The sequence below is a fragment of the Centroberyx gerrardi genome, chromosome 9 (genome assembly GCF_048128805.1).
Source record: "Centroberyx gerrardi isolate f3 chromosome 9, fCenGer3.hap1.cur.20231027, whole genome shotgun sequence".
Classification (NCBI taxonomy): Eukaryota; Metazoa; Chordata; class Actinopteri; order Beryciformes; family Berycidae; genus Centroberyx; species Centroberyx gerrardi.
Window position 1 is genome coordinate 25,868,065 of NC_136005.1, and position 17,550 is coordinate 25,885,614.

Here is a 17,550-nt window from a genome sequence, read left to right on the forward strand (position 1 = left end):
AGAAACCTCCCTTAAAATACACACTGTGTGTTAGGAGGTTGGCTGTTGGGGACATTTTCTTCATGTCAGCTCCCAGTCTGAAAGCCTGGTCCAGTGTTCCTCTCCTGACTAAGAAGGGGTGCAGGCTTCCAGCTCTTACTCACTTATGTTGCTGAGCAATAGCATATAGAACATGACTGAAGGGGCTGAAATTAACCATGCATGAGGAGTCAGGATAAATAATACAGCTGTTGGATCATATCTGTACAACTGACAGCTACAGTATGTGGTAATGCAATAGACTCTATTTGACAATCTTAATCCAGAGTTATATACATTTTGGCGCTGGACCCCCTCAGAGACTACATTTGATCCTCAACTAAGTGGAAATGACAGCACAGAAATGTGCTGATCTTGATGTTGTAGTCAAATTATTTTTCTTTGACCTCAGTGATGTTGAAGTTGTGTAGTCATCAGCGTCTGACTTCACCTCTGATCAAATCCAATCAGGGGCGTCAATCCACTAAACCCTAAGGTTTAGCAAAGTCCCTGCCCCTAATATAATTTGCTAACACTTCTACTTCCAAACCTCCAAAATATATTACATTTCTGGAGACCAAGTAGAGCAAGACCGATGTGATTTTTACATGCTGATGTGGCTAAGAGACTGTAGAGACTGTCATTAGGTCCTTGCCGAACTCTGTATCTGAAATGTCTGTGGTAGTAACCTTTCTAGACCAGCTGATGGACCCTAAGTTACTTCTCCTGCTGCTGCTACTTTTCAAGTGCAGTCACACTGGAAGATTGCTTTTTCCATTTCAAACTTGTCTACAATTCAAATTGCTTACAGCAGAGTCATTTTAAGTTCCCTTGTTTCCTGAAAAAGTACTGTAAATTGTGTCAATTGTTTCATTTTGTATTTTCATTGTATTTTTGGACTTCTTCATTCTAAATTGCTTAATCCCTTGTTGAAGATGTGACATTACTGTAGAAAGCCTTGCTAAGTGTATGTTTAGCAGTAACTGTAGTTTTTAAGTTGCAGTACTAAACTATTATTGCTGATTTGATACTTTGAACTAAACTAGTTTTCACTTGTTCTATTTTAGATGTGGCCTCCGAATAACTTTCTGGCCATTTTTTGCTTGACCTTTCCTCTCCATTATAGTGATAAAAACTACAAGATCAAATCTGGACTCATTTCGGCCTTTCCATAATCAATTGAGACCCATGCATCTAATGAAAGGGGTGTTATTGAATCAGTCTCTAACCTCTTGCTGTAACCTCCAACTTTTGAAACTGGGAGAGAACTTGGTCTTCAAAAAAAAAAAAAATTCGTTTGACATTTCCATCTCCCGGATGTTTCAGCTTTAGTCATTTAGTCAGCCTTCTTTATCTCTGCTCTGCAGACAGACGCATATTAATACCCATCAGTAATGTCATGTAGTGCATAAAAAGAACCCTCCCATGAAAAGTTTAGGAGGAACAACAATCTGTGATGTAAATTTATGTTAATTTAATTTGCTGTAGAGAGGAAAAGCCTTGCTGTGTTTCAGCTTCATTTAACAGAGAAACAAAAGAGCTCAGCTGTCTCTAAACACTATTTCTCCTCTGCTTTTTTCTGCTACATTAATGATTCCTTTTTTTCCCGCACCAAGATGTGAATGTGTACACAAGCCTTGAAAGTTTTCTTCAAGCCTATCAGCTATGAATATTAGTGAAGCCACCATATGGACAGGTCAGTAGTAAACACAAGTAGGACTACAACAGTGCTGGCTAGATACCATCATGTTCTACATCTGAACACCACACACACCTACGCACGTAACACCACATACACCATATCAGCCTGAACACGTTAAACTGTATGCATAGTGCATCAACAGTATGATATAAATAAGCATATATAACTTGCCTGTGTAATTACTGCATCAGATGTGGCCATGCTGCTGTTTACAATGTGGAAGTTTACAAAGTGTATATGTAATAATCATACATTTATAAACTTTATTCATATAGCATTTCTTATTACAGAGTGCTGCACAGATTAAAAGCCACGTAGATAAACAATAAATATGTCTTTATGACATTTAACCAAATTCAGCATGAATAAAGCAGAAAGGCAAAAAGAAATGATCTAAAATGTGAAAGTCCTGTGTAATGGCTGACTGGTGCTGATGGCTTGCTGTGTTAATAGTGAGCAGAACCCCATCAGTCATAATGATGTGTGGCTTCACCAGCGTCCTGCTCAGGCTGATCCAGCTGAAACGCTGCTCATCGCCCCGGTCTGATCACAGGCTGAGGCTCCACACAGAAACTAATCAACTCAGAGAGAGAGAGAGAGAGAGAGAGAGGGAGAGAGAGAGGGAGGGAGAGAGAGAGAGAGAGAGAGAGAGAGAGAGAAGTTAAGTAGTTATCATGTCAGTTAGAAGGAGTTTTGGACGGCTCATACCATTTCCCCAGTTGGACCCAGGAGAAAGTGTATTACTCCCAAACCACTTTAACCACCAGAGAGACCGGCCTCAGCAGACTCTCCTCTTCCTCTTCTCCTCTTCTCCTCTTCTCCTCTTCTCCTCTTCTCCTCTTCACTCGCTGAGACGTCTGAGTCATTTGAGCCGCTTCCAAACCCTGGACCCAGTCTAAAGACCCGTGTGACAGGCAGCGGTTATATAACATGCATAACATTAACAAGCAATTAGCACCTATTCTATGTGTGTGTCCATATGGTTGTTAGTCTGTGTGTGTGTGTGCGTGTGTGTGTGTGTGTGTGTGTGTGTGTGTGTATGTGTGTGTGTGTGTGTGTGTTGGGGGGGGAGGGGGGCATGTGTCTCCAATCTGTCTCCAACCTGTTTCCAATCAGTTCATTTCAGCCTGTGTGAGGATGAAGGGGCTTGATAACAGATGCCTCTTGTTTGAATCACTGAATTATTCAGAGACACACACACACACACACACACACACACACACGTGTTCCCCCTCAAAAATCCATAAAGATCCTTTTGAGAGCAATGAAAAAAGAAAATAATTTACAACTTTGCCAACTCCATTAAAAAATTGAGATTGAAGAGGTAATTTGAAGAATCTCACTCATCAGATACAAAATGTTTGGGTGTTGATGATATGATAATGACGACTATAATTCTTTTCACTTTCAAATTACAATCTTTTTTTTATCCTCTCTGCAGCTATAACAACATGCTAGGAATAGACTGGTAAGCAGTTAAGTAGGGGAGAGCGGGGAATGTTGTCACACTTTTTACTCATTGGTGTATTTCTCAGTAGTGCCTTACTACTGAGATACGATATATATATATTTTTCTAGCTAGATTAAGGTCTTCTCTAAAAAATGGCATTTTTACATTTTGAATAATTTACTGGAAGAAAAAGTTATTACTGATGAAATACCACTTGACAACTTGTGACAACCCCATGTCAGGGCATGTTGTCACACATGACAGGGCATGTTTTCACATAGAATGTGTTGTGTTTGTGCACACAATTCCATTTCCTTGGAAGTATATAAACTATAATAACATGAAAAACACACTCTTGTATTGAAAACAACATACTTCATCTCAGAAATCGACACCCACCACACCTCAGGTAAAATAACCCCTCCCTCACCTATCCTGGGATGCTCAGACAAACATAAGTTCTGACACAATTTCTGACAGTATGATATATTAATGTACATGTAATTTATACACATATAATTTGATGTTTTATTATGTAAAATGGTTCTTAGTCACTTAAAGAAAACAGTAATAATAGTAATCTGCCTCTGTGACTGTATGTGAGGCTCGACCAGCAGTGAGATCACTTCACAAGCCAAAGGTTTGTGGGTGTACCAAGCACCAAAATCATATTTATTCAGAAAAAAATGAATGTAAATATATTTCTAATCATAAAAAGTATTTGGATAGTTATGACAACGTGCCCCAAAATCAATGTGACAACATGCCCCACCCAGGCATTCCTGACAAAAGTCCCTTCCCTGAGCACAGAGCTTCACTAAACCATTCAAATGTATTATCAGGTTACAGCTGATCCTTGTTTTTATGTGTCACAAATGTATAATTATTTTGATTCCTTTATAAGAACAAAATGAGAAGAAAAACACTGAGATTTTCATTATTTACTTTCAGGTATACAAATTGCTTGATTGAGTGTTTGAGTTGAGTGGTTTGACTTAGACTGTTGTATTCAATTAGGTAACCTCTTATTAAGAAAGTAAACATTTTTGTAATTGGACTTTTGGCTCTAAAATATTTAGTTTCAGAAATAAAGCCACTGAGACAACTTACCCATGTGACAACTTGCCCCGCTCTCCTCTATAATGTCAGTCACCAGTTTTTGCATTAAAATATGCCCATTTAATACATACTGATGTCATTATTTGCATGGAATATGTGTGATATTGTGTCCTATCCACATTAATTCTTTCATACATTCACTTATGAAGTATGTGTGTTATGTATGTGTATTAAGTCAAACACATCTCAGTATTTGAGAAAGCATCGTTTTATTATCATGGAGCAGGATTTTGCAGTTAACCAAACAATCGTAACAGAGTAAAATTTGTTGATTTTTTTTTAAAGAAAGTCACTCAAACTCACTGATAATACAATTATTCACCAATACAGCATCATTACGTTATTATAGTTACACTGATAACTGTTCAGTTCAACTCTAAACTGCCGCTTGTCAGCAAAGAAAGCAAACCGCCGTTAGCCAAAAAATGGAACATGACCCCTTCAACCAATTTAATATGATATTCGGAAAACGATGGCTCACAAGCCGGTCCAGATATAAAACTGATCTCAGATCCTTGTCCTGGCTGTTGACAATGGTTTGACAGATAACAAGGCTACGATTACATGCACACTGATACTGCAGTTGTAATGCGATTAATGGGGACTCTGTGATTGAGACATGACTCGTGTAAACACCTTGGTCTATTTATTACTTTGATCCAGCTCAGATTCGCAGTATTAATACTGCAAATAAGACATGCGGAGTACTGAGATATTGGTCACATTGTGGGAGGATAGTTGAAATGTAAACACTATACTCTGAGCCTGTCACTTGCCCAACATACTTCCAGCTGTTCATTTTTAGCTACATCCAGTGTGTCTTGAGTCTCAGCCCTACATTGTGGAACAGTTACATGTGAGCTACAGAAACAAAGGGAGCAATACAACTGCTGTTTAAACAGGAGGGAATGATTCACATTGCTTGTAGTCTATAGGAGGAGAGCAGGCACACTGACTAAGAACTGCAGTTTGCACGATTGCACAAACATGGGAATATTAACAGAATCTAGACAGATTATTTGAATAAATCTCCACAATCAAAGTAAAGTGAATAAAGAGATTAGTGCGTGCATGTAAACATAGTCACTGTAACACAGGTGTGCAGGTGAAGGCTCATCATACAATAGCTAATGCACTATGTATCTAGTGGTTCCTCATCTGCTGATGCAGTAAAACATTAACTGCTGCACTACATGCAGCAGTTAATTGCTACTGTGCCATTAGTCCGTCCACAGGAGGAATTGTTGACTGAGAAGCAATATTGACACTCAGGAACACTGAAGGAGCGAACGGCTGCTGCATAACTACTGCAGAACAGGTGTAAGAGATATGTATGCGTGATCTGACCTTTATGATAGCTCTCTCTGTTTAACTGGTAATCTGCCAGGTCCGTGTTTTGTTTTTTAATTTTTGTCTCCATCTTTGTTGCTCAGCGCTCACTGCTGTGGTGTTTCTGCACTGCTCTTCCCATAGATCACCTGTCAGTCAAACAGTTTGGGTGAGACTGTGACATCTTTTCCTTGGATTTTCTGTTGATGCAGTTTGAGTTTTTGTAGGTGTCGCTCTTTTCTTTGTCTGTTCAGCCATGGTGGCTATCACCGCTCATGATAACTACCTAGTTCTTCTTCTGTTTGTTCCAAACAAACAACTGAAATGTGCAACACTGAAACTCCTGTGCACCAGAGCATTCCAGGAAAGATCGGGTGTTTAGATCGGTAAATGTAGAAGCGTTCATGAACTGGATATAGGTTGAATGAATATTGTGCTACATCAATCCATGATAGAGAGCAAAACAGACATTTATTTATCTGAAAATGTTGCCGATTATTACTAAAACCATGAAAAACAACTCTTTGAAGACGGAGCTGTGTGAGAAACAAAGAACAAACATCTGGCCTCGACTGTGCTGAGGCAAAGCAGTAAAAGCAAGCATATAAAGACATGAAAAATGCATTTTCAACATTTTTTTTTCTTTTTTTTTTTACAGCTGCTGCCATTAAAATCCCATCCACGATCTGCAGATACTGTGAACGTATAAATATCCAGTATTAATGTTTGGATGGCTGGCTTTCATTGTATCATTTATATCTCTTTGTCAGCCTCTTTTAGATTATATCTCTCTCTCCCATCCTGATGATCTCTTAGTCTACCTGTCAGACAAACACAGGTTAGCGCTTCGACAAAAACACATTAAATGTCTCGGTGTAGAGTGAGGGAGGTGACAGCCAGCCACGGTGTTTCATAGTCTGTGCTGCTGTCTGTGCTTAAAGCTTTACTGTTGAAAGCTATTTAAAGAGTTCTGGTGACGGCTGCTCACGGCAGGTGGTAGGCAGGGAAAAAAAAAAATCTCTGTATCATAGTAAAACTTTTATTTTGCTCCTGATATAAAGAAAAAGCATAGTGAGTAACATAAAAGCTTTTTGAGGGAACTTAAAAGACATCAAGTATAGAGGGAAACTGTATTTTTAAGCCAACTTTTCTTTTGTAGTCGTGTATAGATGTTGGAAGTTGTGCTCAATCGCAATGGGCGGATTCTAGCGGGTTCTGGCGCTGTGCTTCGGCTGAGCTTTTATATGTAGATGTGGAGCAGCAGCATGTCAATCCGCCAGTCACTTAAATGCCTTTTTTCATGTTCTGACACATATGGCTCAGATTTCACCGAAGAGTCGTCATCCTCATAGAAAAATGCTTAGAAATCAGAGTCCAAACGTCTACTTTCACTGCAACAAAGTTCTGTCTGAATCGTCATCGCCGGACTGCAGGACTCCTTTAATAATCATTTATAACATATAGTAAGATTGTTATAAGGACACAAATCACCGTTTACATTTTGTTAAATATTTACATCTTTGTAAACAACGGCATCGACACCTTCAAGTCCGACACGTTCGTTTGTGCCAGTGTGCACTATTTACAAAACAGAAAGAAAGCAAAAAGAAGTATGAATCGTTCTGTCGTTTGTCTTCGCGTCTTGTCGAGCCACTGGTACCGGTGGCTGAGGGACTGTGCGTGTGTCTTGTAAAGCACTGACGCTTGGCAAGTCATCCCAGTCTGTCCCGTCTGTCTCCGACGCCGCCGGGTCAGCGGGGGGTCGGTGGTCCGACTAAATGAAGTACTCCTTTTGGTTCGGGCTGGGAACGCTCTGGGGGTCCGGCTGGCTGCTGAAGGGGAACTCCGGGCCGTCGTCGGGCTGCACGCGCTTCACTTCCTGGTTCCGGTACGTCTCTTTCCTCCGGTAGATCAGTCTGGCCATTATCGCCAGCGCAGACACGGTGACAAAGATCGCCACTGCTATCACACCTGGAAACCACAGTGAGATAAGAGACACTTTGGAAGACTATCTGGTTTCAGAACAAAACTCTTCATTTGTTCTAAAATGGGATAGTTTCACCATATACCTATAAAATGAGATAAATATCCACCATACACCTACAAAATGAGATAAATATCCACCATACACCTACAAAATTAGATAAATATCCACCATACGCCAATAAAATGAGATAAATATCTACCATACACCTACAAAATGCAATAAATATCCACCATGCGCCTATAAAATTAGATATCTACCACACACCTATAAAATGAAATAAATATCCACTATACGCTTAAAAAATTAGATAAATGTCCACCATATGCCAATAAAATGAGATAAATATCCACCAAACTCCTATAAAATGAGATAAATATCCACCAAGCATCTACACCTATGCTTATAAAATGATACACAAATGACATACATACAACATAACTTGTGCATTTTAAAGGATAGTAGGTAACTTAAGTCCTTGGTTGATAAACCTGTAGCACCTTTACAGATTGGACCTGGTACTTCAGAATACAGAGGCAAATCTGTTTTTTCAAAAATGGATATTCGGTGTTTTAGAAGAAAATCATTCCAATCAAGAAGACAACAGACAATGACAGAAGATTAAAACAGACTATTCCTGTCCTCTAAAGCTTGCGCTAATTAATGCATCCGGTCGTAATGCTGTCTGCATATTGTAGCTCGGCGGTGATATTTTAATGCGCGTATTGTTTTGGAACAATGGAGGCTCTTGACTTCACTCTCTTCACTCCCTGCCACTCTGATTTTCTCATCTCTAAATCTAGCGCACTAGAATTTGTCAAAGGACTGTGCGAACGCTGTGAAGTCACAATGTGATTTCTGACTGTATTTCTCCCCCGTGTCTGTGATTTCCTCTTCCTAGCGGTGGTCTGATTGTGTTGCAGAGCCTTGTTGTAGCTGTACAGGAGCATAAAGAGATCCAGTTAAAGTGTTTCTGGTTCCATTTGGTAGAGCAAACTATCTTGAAATTGGACAGCCAAAATACTGCCTGACTCATTTTAATGCTGCATTAAAGTTGTTTTAAAATGGCCACGCATATAAAAATAACAGTATAAAGTTCCTACATCAGCAAACCATTTGTTTAAATATTTAGCTGTGCATTTTTTTTGCGCATTCAGACCCAAAATCTTCTCATTAATCAGCCGACACACACCTTCTTCTCACTGCCTCTGACTTTCTCCACAACCTCCAAGATCAAAACTCCTAATTCCTCACTTGGATCCATCTCAACTGGCAGACGTTCAAAAGTTAAACGGAATGGTATTCTGCCAACCCGTCACATCTTCTTCCCTTGTTTTGAGTACAGTCTTATCTCTTGATGATATTCGGCTGCATCATCCATAATACGGGAGCTATGAGTCACCTGCGGTTATGATCTGATAATGAAATGTTTCCAACCCGGGAGAAATGGATTCCTGTTACCTCCAATTAGAGCTGAGTCACTCCTGATGGCATTGACTAGAGGTTGACCTGGATCCACCGAGCCAGACTGGTCTGCAGAGAGAGAGAGAGAGAGAGAGAAAAGAATAGAGTAAACAGAATGACAAGCATTGGAGAAGACAAAGAGAGATACAGAGGAGAGAGACAGGAGAGGAGAAATGATTTAGAAAGGGGAACAAAGAGAAAGAGAACAAAGACAGGAGGGAGGCAAGAGGGAAATTAGAGAAAGCATGAAATAGAATAAGGGAAAGAGAAAGATGAAGGTAAAGGAGTAGAGAGACATAGAGAGGAGAAAGGTAGAGTCGGGATGAGAACCATCAGTCAGTGCAGACAGGACCCATTGAATGCCTCAGCACATCTTGAAAGGACTCTACTACAGATATCTGACCAATCTCATCTCTGTCTCTGTCTAATATTAGACAATTCATATTGTCTGATAGCTGTCTTTTACCTGATAAGGAGTGCGTGGTTTCTGCTGCGTAGGGATTGGCTGGAGAGGAGGAGCCACAGCTGGACTGGACCAGCGGGCCGGTGACGATCACGGGGCTGTCAGGGTGGAGCAGAGCGGCTTTCAGGGGGCTGATGGAGTTAAAGTGGACCGCTGACAGGCAGCCTGTGAAGCCCAGAGAGGCCAGCCTGTCCACATCCGCATCCAGCTCATCTGACTCTGCATGCAGAGAGAGGAAGACAGAGAGACAGACAGAAGAAGAGGCAGACAGACAGGAAGACAGATAAACTTGGGGTCAGTGATTTGCAAGTGCACATCTAACTGTACAGCCTGTGATGAGTATTAAAGGTGCGATGTGCAGCATTTTGAGACCATGGTTGAGATGACTGGTAGCCTCTATCTCACGTTAGTGGTATTGTTAGTGCTTATTCCTCAAATTTAAGGCCACATTTCCCATAAATCCCATTCCTTCCTGTCCTAAAAAAGGATCTTTACATCTTGGATCTTTCTTTCTTCAGTCAAATGTTTTCTTTTTGGCTTTACTGAAGAGGATAAACATGTTGGAAGTGGTTTTTCCATCAGTTTGTCACTTTTTTGTGCTGTAAAGCAATCCAGCAGATTTCCCGCCAAATCCGACCTGGTGGCTCACAATGTAAAATGCAGTGTAGAGGCCGGTAGAGGCTTCCAATCTTCTTGCCGATGGTCTCGTTTGTTTACAGTAATTATTCTAATGCCTCAAAATTAAAATGAGAATGATTTTTTTTATGTTAAAATGCTACAATTATCACCTTTAATGACTAATAATTAAGCAAAAATTTACAAGAGGGAATGTTATGCCGATATTTCGCAGTATTGCATGACCTTAAGTGTAATACTGCTGCTATCCAACAGCTTTTATATATAGAGATACTTACAAAACACAAAAAAAGATTTCAACTATTCCTACAGTATTACTCTGCCACCAGATGTACTGTAGTTCCCCTAGTATGAGGAGCAGGTTTTTGATATCTCTGTCACAGAGATGACAGAATATAATGCATGACAGAATGTAAACGACGTCTTGCCATTTTACGAGTGCAACTGTTGTGAGCTTTTGGCACTTAATGGAATGCCTCCCGGCTGATCGTTTGCTGTCAGAACTAAATGGTGTATAATAAACATTAATACACATTACATAACCGTCCTTAAGGGAAAATACCAGCGGTGCTCTCTTTTGGCTAATTTTCTCACAACACTTTTTTTGGGGGGGATAATGTGTGCAAAATAAAATCGTCTAGAGCTATAAACATCAATGTGAACTACAATTATTCCCGCGGTGCCATTTGATAGTATGGGAAATCATTGCCGGTTATCTAAGTTATTACCTGAATGAAACAACTCTTCCCTACATAAGAGGGACGCCGCTGAGTGCTTTGGCTTCAGAGGGCCGTCTATCAGCTGTATATTTGATCAAGCTTTGATGGGATTTTAAATTGAATGCGATCCTCAGAGCCGTGGAAAATAATTTGACTTTGAATTATATATCTCATGACACGGTATATCTATTGACCAACGCTCAAAATGGAGCTGAAGTAGCGGGCAAAATGATGGAGATGAGAGGAAAAAACTCAGTAATGCCACAGTGTTGCAGATTTAAGTGACAGTGGTGGCGGTGGATTGTCTGAGTGAGTTAGTCTCTTTTCTCCACTGGTTAAGAAGACACACACACACACACACACACACACACTTCTACCTCTATCTCTACCCTTTGCCCCTTTTTCCATTTGTAACAATTCAGAATATAAGCAGGTAGAGTTGGTTTCTGAGTCATTTTAGGGAAGATCTGGTTGGCTTTTACCCAGTATGCATGTACACACAATTATGTACAGGAGCTTCATCTACACACACACACACACACACACACACACACACAAAAACAAATATCCAGCAGATATGTGAGCCCGAAAGAAAAGAGTATGATTACAGGTTGAAGTGGTGAAATGTCAAAGATTGTTACGACCTCTTACAAATGCACAGCTGTAAAATCCAACTTTAATCACCAGCTTTAATGGCTGTTCAAAGTGCTGAAAAGTGGTTTTACCGAGAAATATATGGATGTTTGTGCAAGCAGCGGAACCACTGGCCTTGGATCCTGCTGCTAGACCCCGAATATTACTGTCCACCTCCTCTCAGCCTGCTGCTGCCCATTACCTCCACCCCCCTCTCTCTCTCTCTGTATCGCTATCTCTCTCTTTCTCCATCTTTCTCTCTCTCCCCCCACCGCTCTCCGTCTCTTTCTCTCTGTGAGCGTCGGAGTCTCTCTCCATTCTCTCCTGGTCCATTAGTTAGGCTGATGGATGACAGGGCTGGCAGGGAGTGACAGTGAATCAACTATCTTGCTGCCTCTGTGATACTGATATGACTGTTTGAGTCCTCTGGCTCAGCGGAGGGAAGGCCGGGTCACATACTAACACGGCCCGTGTCAACACAGATGCCATTAGCACAAAATGCACAGGCTTTACCCTGAAAACAGTTGTGGCATCAGTTCTCATTTGCTTTCCTACAGTAAGTGCGTGTATAATGTGTGTATAACAAACTGTGTTTTTGCGTTTGCCATGGTCAAAACTGTTAAAAAGAAATGTTAAAAACTCCAGTAAGAGCTAGCATTACTTTTTACAGCAAACATAGCGTTTTCACACCAGGGAGCTGCGACTGCACTTTCAAAGCCCCTCAGCCCCTCATGTTTTTAACAGCTTACTTCTCAGCTTGTCTCAGATGGCGCTATTGAAAAAGAACACAAGCCATAGCACAGCAATGCACAATGTCACCGTGATATTACTACAAGTCCTGCCCGCTTAACAGCAGCACCCGGCAGGCAGACAGACAGGCGGGTCCTATAGAGGAGGAAAGGAAGTACAATAGTCTGTCACGCAGAAAGAGGTTGAACTGTACGGGCTGACTTCCTGGTTCATCCTGACCCTGCCCACCGCAGCTAAGGCTTATGGGTCGCTATGTTGGATTGCAGGGTGCTGACTCCAATCTTCTAAGTAATTTGTTCTTTTCAATCTCTCCTCATTACCATACAAAGTGGAGGAGCTTTTCTGAAGTTATTACCATCAAGGCTGTCTGAGGCTGCTCAGCTAGACAGGCATGAGGAATAAAGACTGTACTGCTCACCGTTTTGATAACACAGATAAGAAGGCACCAACATATCGGTTCTGAGCTGCTACTGTTTTACTGGAAAAAGAAAATAATGCCATCATTACCATTTACGCAAATATTATAACTACCCATATGGCTTTACAATGCATCCAATACCACATAATGATTACTTATGGGGGCGGTTCCACCTGTACTGTTCTAAGGTTGTTCTGAGTTTACATCTCCACTCAGAGCTAAAGTGTTCTTGTGACCATTTGAATATTGTTGCCATCTTGGCGGTGTAAGAGCAGCACAGCTGTTGTACAGACAGCAGCTTTCCCTGGGGTCCAGCCAGCATGATGAATATAAAACAGTGGAACGCTCCAGAATAGCTGATTGTCAGATAAGGCCAAACATCTCAGCACTGTTATTCAAATGAGTCTGTCTTAAGTGCATGAGCCCCGCGCTCAGAAGAGTGCCTCACTTACCGTGCACTCTACCCAGAACTATCGACTTGATGGCGTTGAATTCCACATCAGCCGTCAGGTTGAAGTCCTCTCTGGCGTTCTGGTCAATCTGAAAGTAAATGCACAGTATCTCTGTAAAGGAGCAGTGGGAAAAGGCTCAGCGGGAAAGCAAAGACTCCACACTTTTGATGACAATTGCCTAGCATGGCGTTCTCCGGTATAGAGAGTTTTAATGAGCGCTGCTCTGTGAAGAGACTTCAACAAATGACTGTGGAGAAGAGAGGAGTTAAATATGAAGAGCCAGCCGGAGGCTCGCCTGATGTTTTAATCCGACCTCCATATTTAAAATGGGATTCAACACCAAAGCTGAAAACCAATAGGTCCGTGTGCTGTTGTGGTTCACAGCAACTGCAGCAGGTTCTGAGGAGCCTCAGAGGAAAACAGTATTCTCTCTAAAGCACAAAAGAGAGGACATAATGTATTGGAAGCCCACAGAGATTTGGGCCTTAGTGAATCATTTATCAATGGGACATCTGCTAATGTAGACTGACACTGAAGTTGAGCCACAGACAACAGAGGAACTGAAAGTAGCTCAAAGTCCCCATGAAATGAACACCCATTACTTTTACCGCCTGGAAAACAGAGTATCTTTAATGGTGACCTCATGCTGCACTAGTAGGCGTAAATAAAAATTCCAACCAATAAAACCATCACAGAGTTTTGAACAGTCCCGCCCCTCCCATCAAATAACACTGCCTTTTGCTGGCTGATGTTCCATTGGTTTAGACTTTTGAATGATTGCTCACTGTGTTATGTCCAACCCCAACATCCTGTTTCAACAGGGAATACATCATATCAAGGAGGTAAAGATGATGCTTCTTTAAAGACAGTTAGGGCATTGACCTTAGTGGAAATGAAAAATATATGAATTTTATTTCCACAGGTCAGTACCAGCCTCTGTAACGCTGACTGAACTATTCGTTGAGTGTGAGAGTGTTGAATGTGTGTGTGTGTGTGTGTGTGTGTGTACATGTGTGTGTGTGTGTGTGTGTTACCTGGACAGAGACAGTGTCTGTCAGTCTCCTGATGGTTACTGTGTGCAGCCGTCCGTTAGCCAGGTTCCTGACTCTGCTGCCCAGCACCTCCACATCTCTGCTGCTGTGCAACTTGTACCACACCTCCAGCTCATCTTCACAAACACAAAACAACATGCTGTCACTTTACAATGGAAGTACAGACAGAAAAACACAGACAAACCTGGTACACCTTAAGAATGCAAATATTAGATTATTATAATATATTGTGCACTTACGAAAGAGTTTGCTGAAAAGCACTTAAGCCAAAAATGATTGTTGGAGGGAAAAAGTTGCTGTCCTGAACCTTTTCCACATTACTACTTTAGTTCCCTGGACTGAACATCCCTTTTTTTACTGAATGGTTGAAGCACCATATTCTATTATATGGTATAATATAATGTATGATATACAGTGTAACCTCAGACCATAGCTATTACCCATCAAGTATAAAAAACACAGGATCATTAAAAACATTTCAACTTGCAATGCTGCCATCATTTCAAAGTCATTTTAATAATTGCCTTGGAGGAATCACAAAGTGCTCTCTAATAAAACAATAAATAACAGCCAGTGCCATAGACAATAAAAGTACCAGATATGAATCTGATCTTTACAATGTTGCTAAGTTGGTAGAAACGTGTTTGAATCAGCCTTTTAGGACTTTCTCAAGGATTAAACAAAAATTAAAGCGAACATATAGTTTCTTAGATGTTGGCTTGATGCATGGGAGTTAAACATCCAAGACACAATTAAATCAGCCTTTGTTAATTCATTAAACACGTAAATCATTTCACTTCAAATGTCCAGGTTCTCTGCTCCAGTTAGAAAGCATCTTAGAAATCATGCACCTTCAAAGAACGAACATTTAATTAAGCAATATCGGAATGTTCCAAGACAGCAGCAGCTGCATTAAGACGCTACAAACCATTTAATACTTCTAGGATTATTGCTCTATCTCTATCAATAACGCTTCACGATATAAAAAATAATTTTCCACATTTCCACAGCGCTACGCTGAGTAATTTCCAGGGCGCTGAGATGGATAATTTGAATGCCCTGTGATGTCTACAGATGAAGAGGAGAGATAGGGAATAATCTTCCTACAAAAAAAAAAAACACACCACATTTATTCTACAAAGTTTATATTTCATCACTTCACACAAACACATAATTGTTTCCATATCCAGACTTCTGCTGCATTCCTCTTTTTCTTGCGGAGGCACACACACTAATAGGGAGCAATTATTTGTCATAGGAGCTTAAGTTGATGATAAAAGCACAGAGTGTTTCAGGCTTTCAGTGATTGTCTAGGATAGCAGAGTTTGTGTGTGTGTGTGTGTGTGTGCTGCGGCTGAGGTTTGTGTTACTGCAGCAGCGAGGGAGGGAAACATGAGAGAAGCCATCTTGGGGCATCCAGGAGAAACCTCTGTCAGGGATTTAATTAGCTGCTTCAGTATGGCTGCAGTATGATGACGACTTGATCGCCACTGCCATCTGAATGCCCTGCTATCCCTAAATCATTAACACCAGGCTGTGTGCTACTTCTATTAGAGGTCAAATTTGTTGTTTTGGATTGAAATCTCTGAAAGAACACAACTCCTAATGTCTTAATAGTAATTTCAGCAAATGTTTTTATTTTTTTTAATGTGAGGCGATACATAACAATTAGTCTGGCTGCATGGACTGGGAGGCGGCAGAGGATGACAGGCTGAATCCAGAGGGAGAAAGAAACTGAATATTCCTACTGGATCTGGTGGAGATGCAGAGGAGAGGGGAGAGGAGAGGAGAGCTGGAGAGGAAGATAGGACAGTTGAACGGAAGTAACTGCAGGAAGGATGAGATGGGAGGGATAGATAAGCAAAAGTGAGGAGAGGGGGTGCGGAATAGAAAGGCAAGGAGTAGGAGAAGAGAAACGTGTGGAAGAAAATCCTTCACGAAAACACGCTAAAAAGCCATGTGCGTTCCCTCACCGTGTTTGTTGATGAGCAGGGCCAGGTACTCTCTGTAGAAGGAGCTGACGTAGAGCAGCAGGGCCGGACTCTGGCCGGTCCTGAAGCTCAGGGAGATCTTCTCTCCTCTCAGCGTCATGTCGGAGTAGATGGAGGAGGGCAAGGCGCTGCTGTTCCTGCTCGGCTCATAGGGCTCCTTGAAGGTGTAGCTGACGGACGTCGCCGACTTGAAGCTGGCTGACACCTCTGAAAGTTAGCAAGTCGTCGGTGTGGATCAGTGGCTGAGCGGACTGGTGAACTCGCCTGTATTGTTGCTGTCACATGTCCCTCTCTGCTTCATCTGCAGCGGCTGAGAAACTATTAAACACTGATGGAGGGTGACGGCCCATACAGGAGGGAGTGGACAAAAGAGATTGATTTGGCGGGCCGAGGTAAAAATGCTTTCCTTATTTGTTTTGTGTGATGAATGTCCCGACAATGTGATGAAAAGTGTTTCACATTAGAACACTATCAGCGAAGACAATGGCCTCGTTTTGTTTTATTAGGATCCCCATTAGCTGCCAAATTAATGACAGCTATAGTCTTCCTGGGGTCCTCACAATAAAGCAATACAATACAAATAATCCATGATAAGATTAGAGAATGCTTGAAATAACAATAGTAATGAGATAAAAGAATGCTTAAAATAACAATAGTAATAAAAAAAAAGAGGAAAAAAAAGGGTAAAGCACCTACTGAACCACATTCATCAATATTTCTATATGTGTACCGAATTATGGTAAAGCCTCAGTACTTTCTGAAGTGTTTTTCCATTACTTTACACCATATCAAAAATACTCTCTGTTCATATTTGTTAGTATATTGCTTGGTAAATGAAGTCTATTGAGTCTTAAATTGTTTTACAGTATCTAACCAGCTTAGCAGTGCCTTATTAGTTGGCTAGAGGAAACAAGAGCATCTCTAACAGTCACAATTGCTACTGGAATGTGAAAAAAACAGTTTGAATGTTGGCTACTAATTGTATCAGCACAGCCTCTCCCCCCACACTGTGATTGCTCAACAAAAAACCTAGCTGTCTGCATGAATTATAGAACATACTGTACATTCTGCATCACATACTTGGCCATCAAACTGACTTGAAACACGCTGTGAGTCCAGCGAGCCCTCGACGCGCCGCGCGGCAGCTGCAGTGGCGCAGCAGCTACTTCTGCTGTGTGTGAAGCGCGCTAGGAGAGTCCTCTAAAATAATCCTGATGCTTGACCTTTACACAGCAGCGGTTCATTATGCCCACACTCAAAGTGACTGTTCGGAAGCTATAGCTTTGCTGAGACTTAAACAGACAGACGGTCGGGGTCGGTCTGACGTGGACTGACTGAAGGGTCCACTTCAGAAAGCTGTCTGACCTCTG

At 41.3% G+C, this 17,550-nt stretch overlaps 1 protein-coding gene across 1 annotated transcript in view; it reads right to left on the minus strand.

Annotated features, from left to right (window-relative positions):
• Positions 1-7,392: 7,392 nt before the first annotated feature.
• Positions 7,393-17,550, minus strand: part of LOC139925838 (contactin-associated protein-like 4) — a 61,855-nt gene continuing 51,697 nt past the window's right edge. Inside the window, exons 18-23 of the mRNA XM_071917330.2 lie at positions 16,163-16,387; positions 14,172-14,305; positions 13,138-13,225; positions 9,533-9,748; positions 9,064-9,135; positions 7,393-7,589 (exon numbers count right to left, since the gene is read on the minus strand). Of these exons, the coding sequence (XP_071773431.2) occupies positions 7,393-7,589; positions 9,064-9,135; positions 9,533-9,748; positions 13,138-13,225; positions 14,172-14,305; positions 16,163-16,387 (932 nt within the window). The remainder of the gene's footprint in view (positions 7,590-9,063; positions 9,136-9,532; positions 9,749-13,137; positions 13,226-14,171; positions 14,306-16,162; positions 16,388-17,550) is intronic.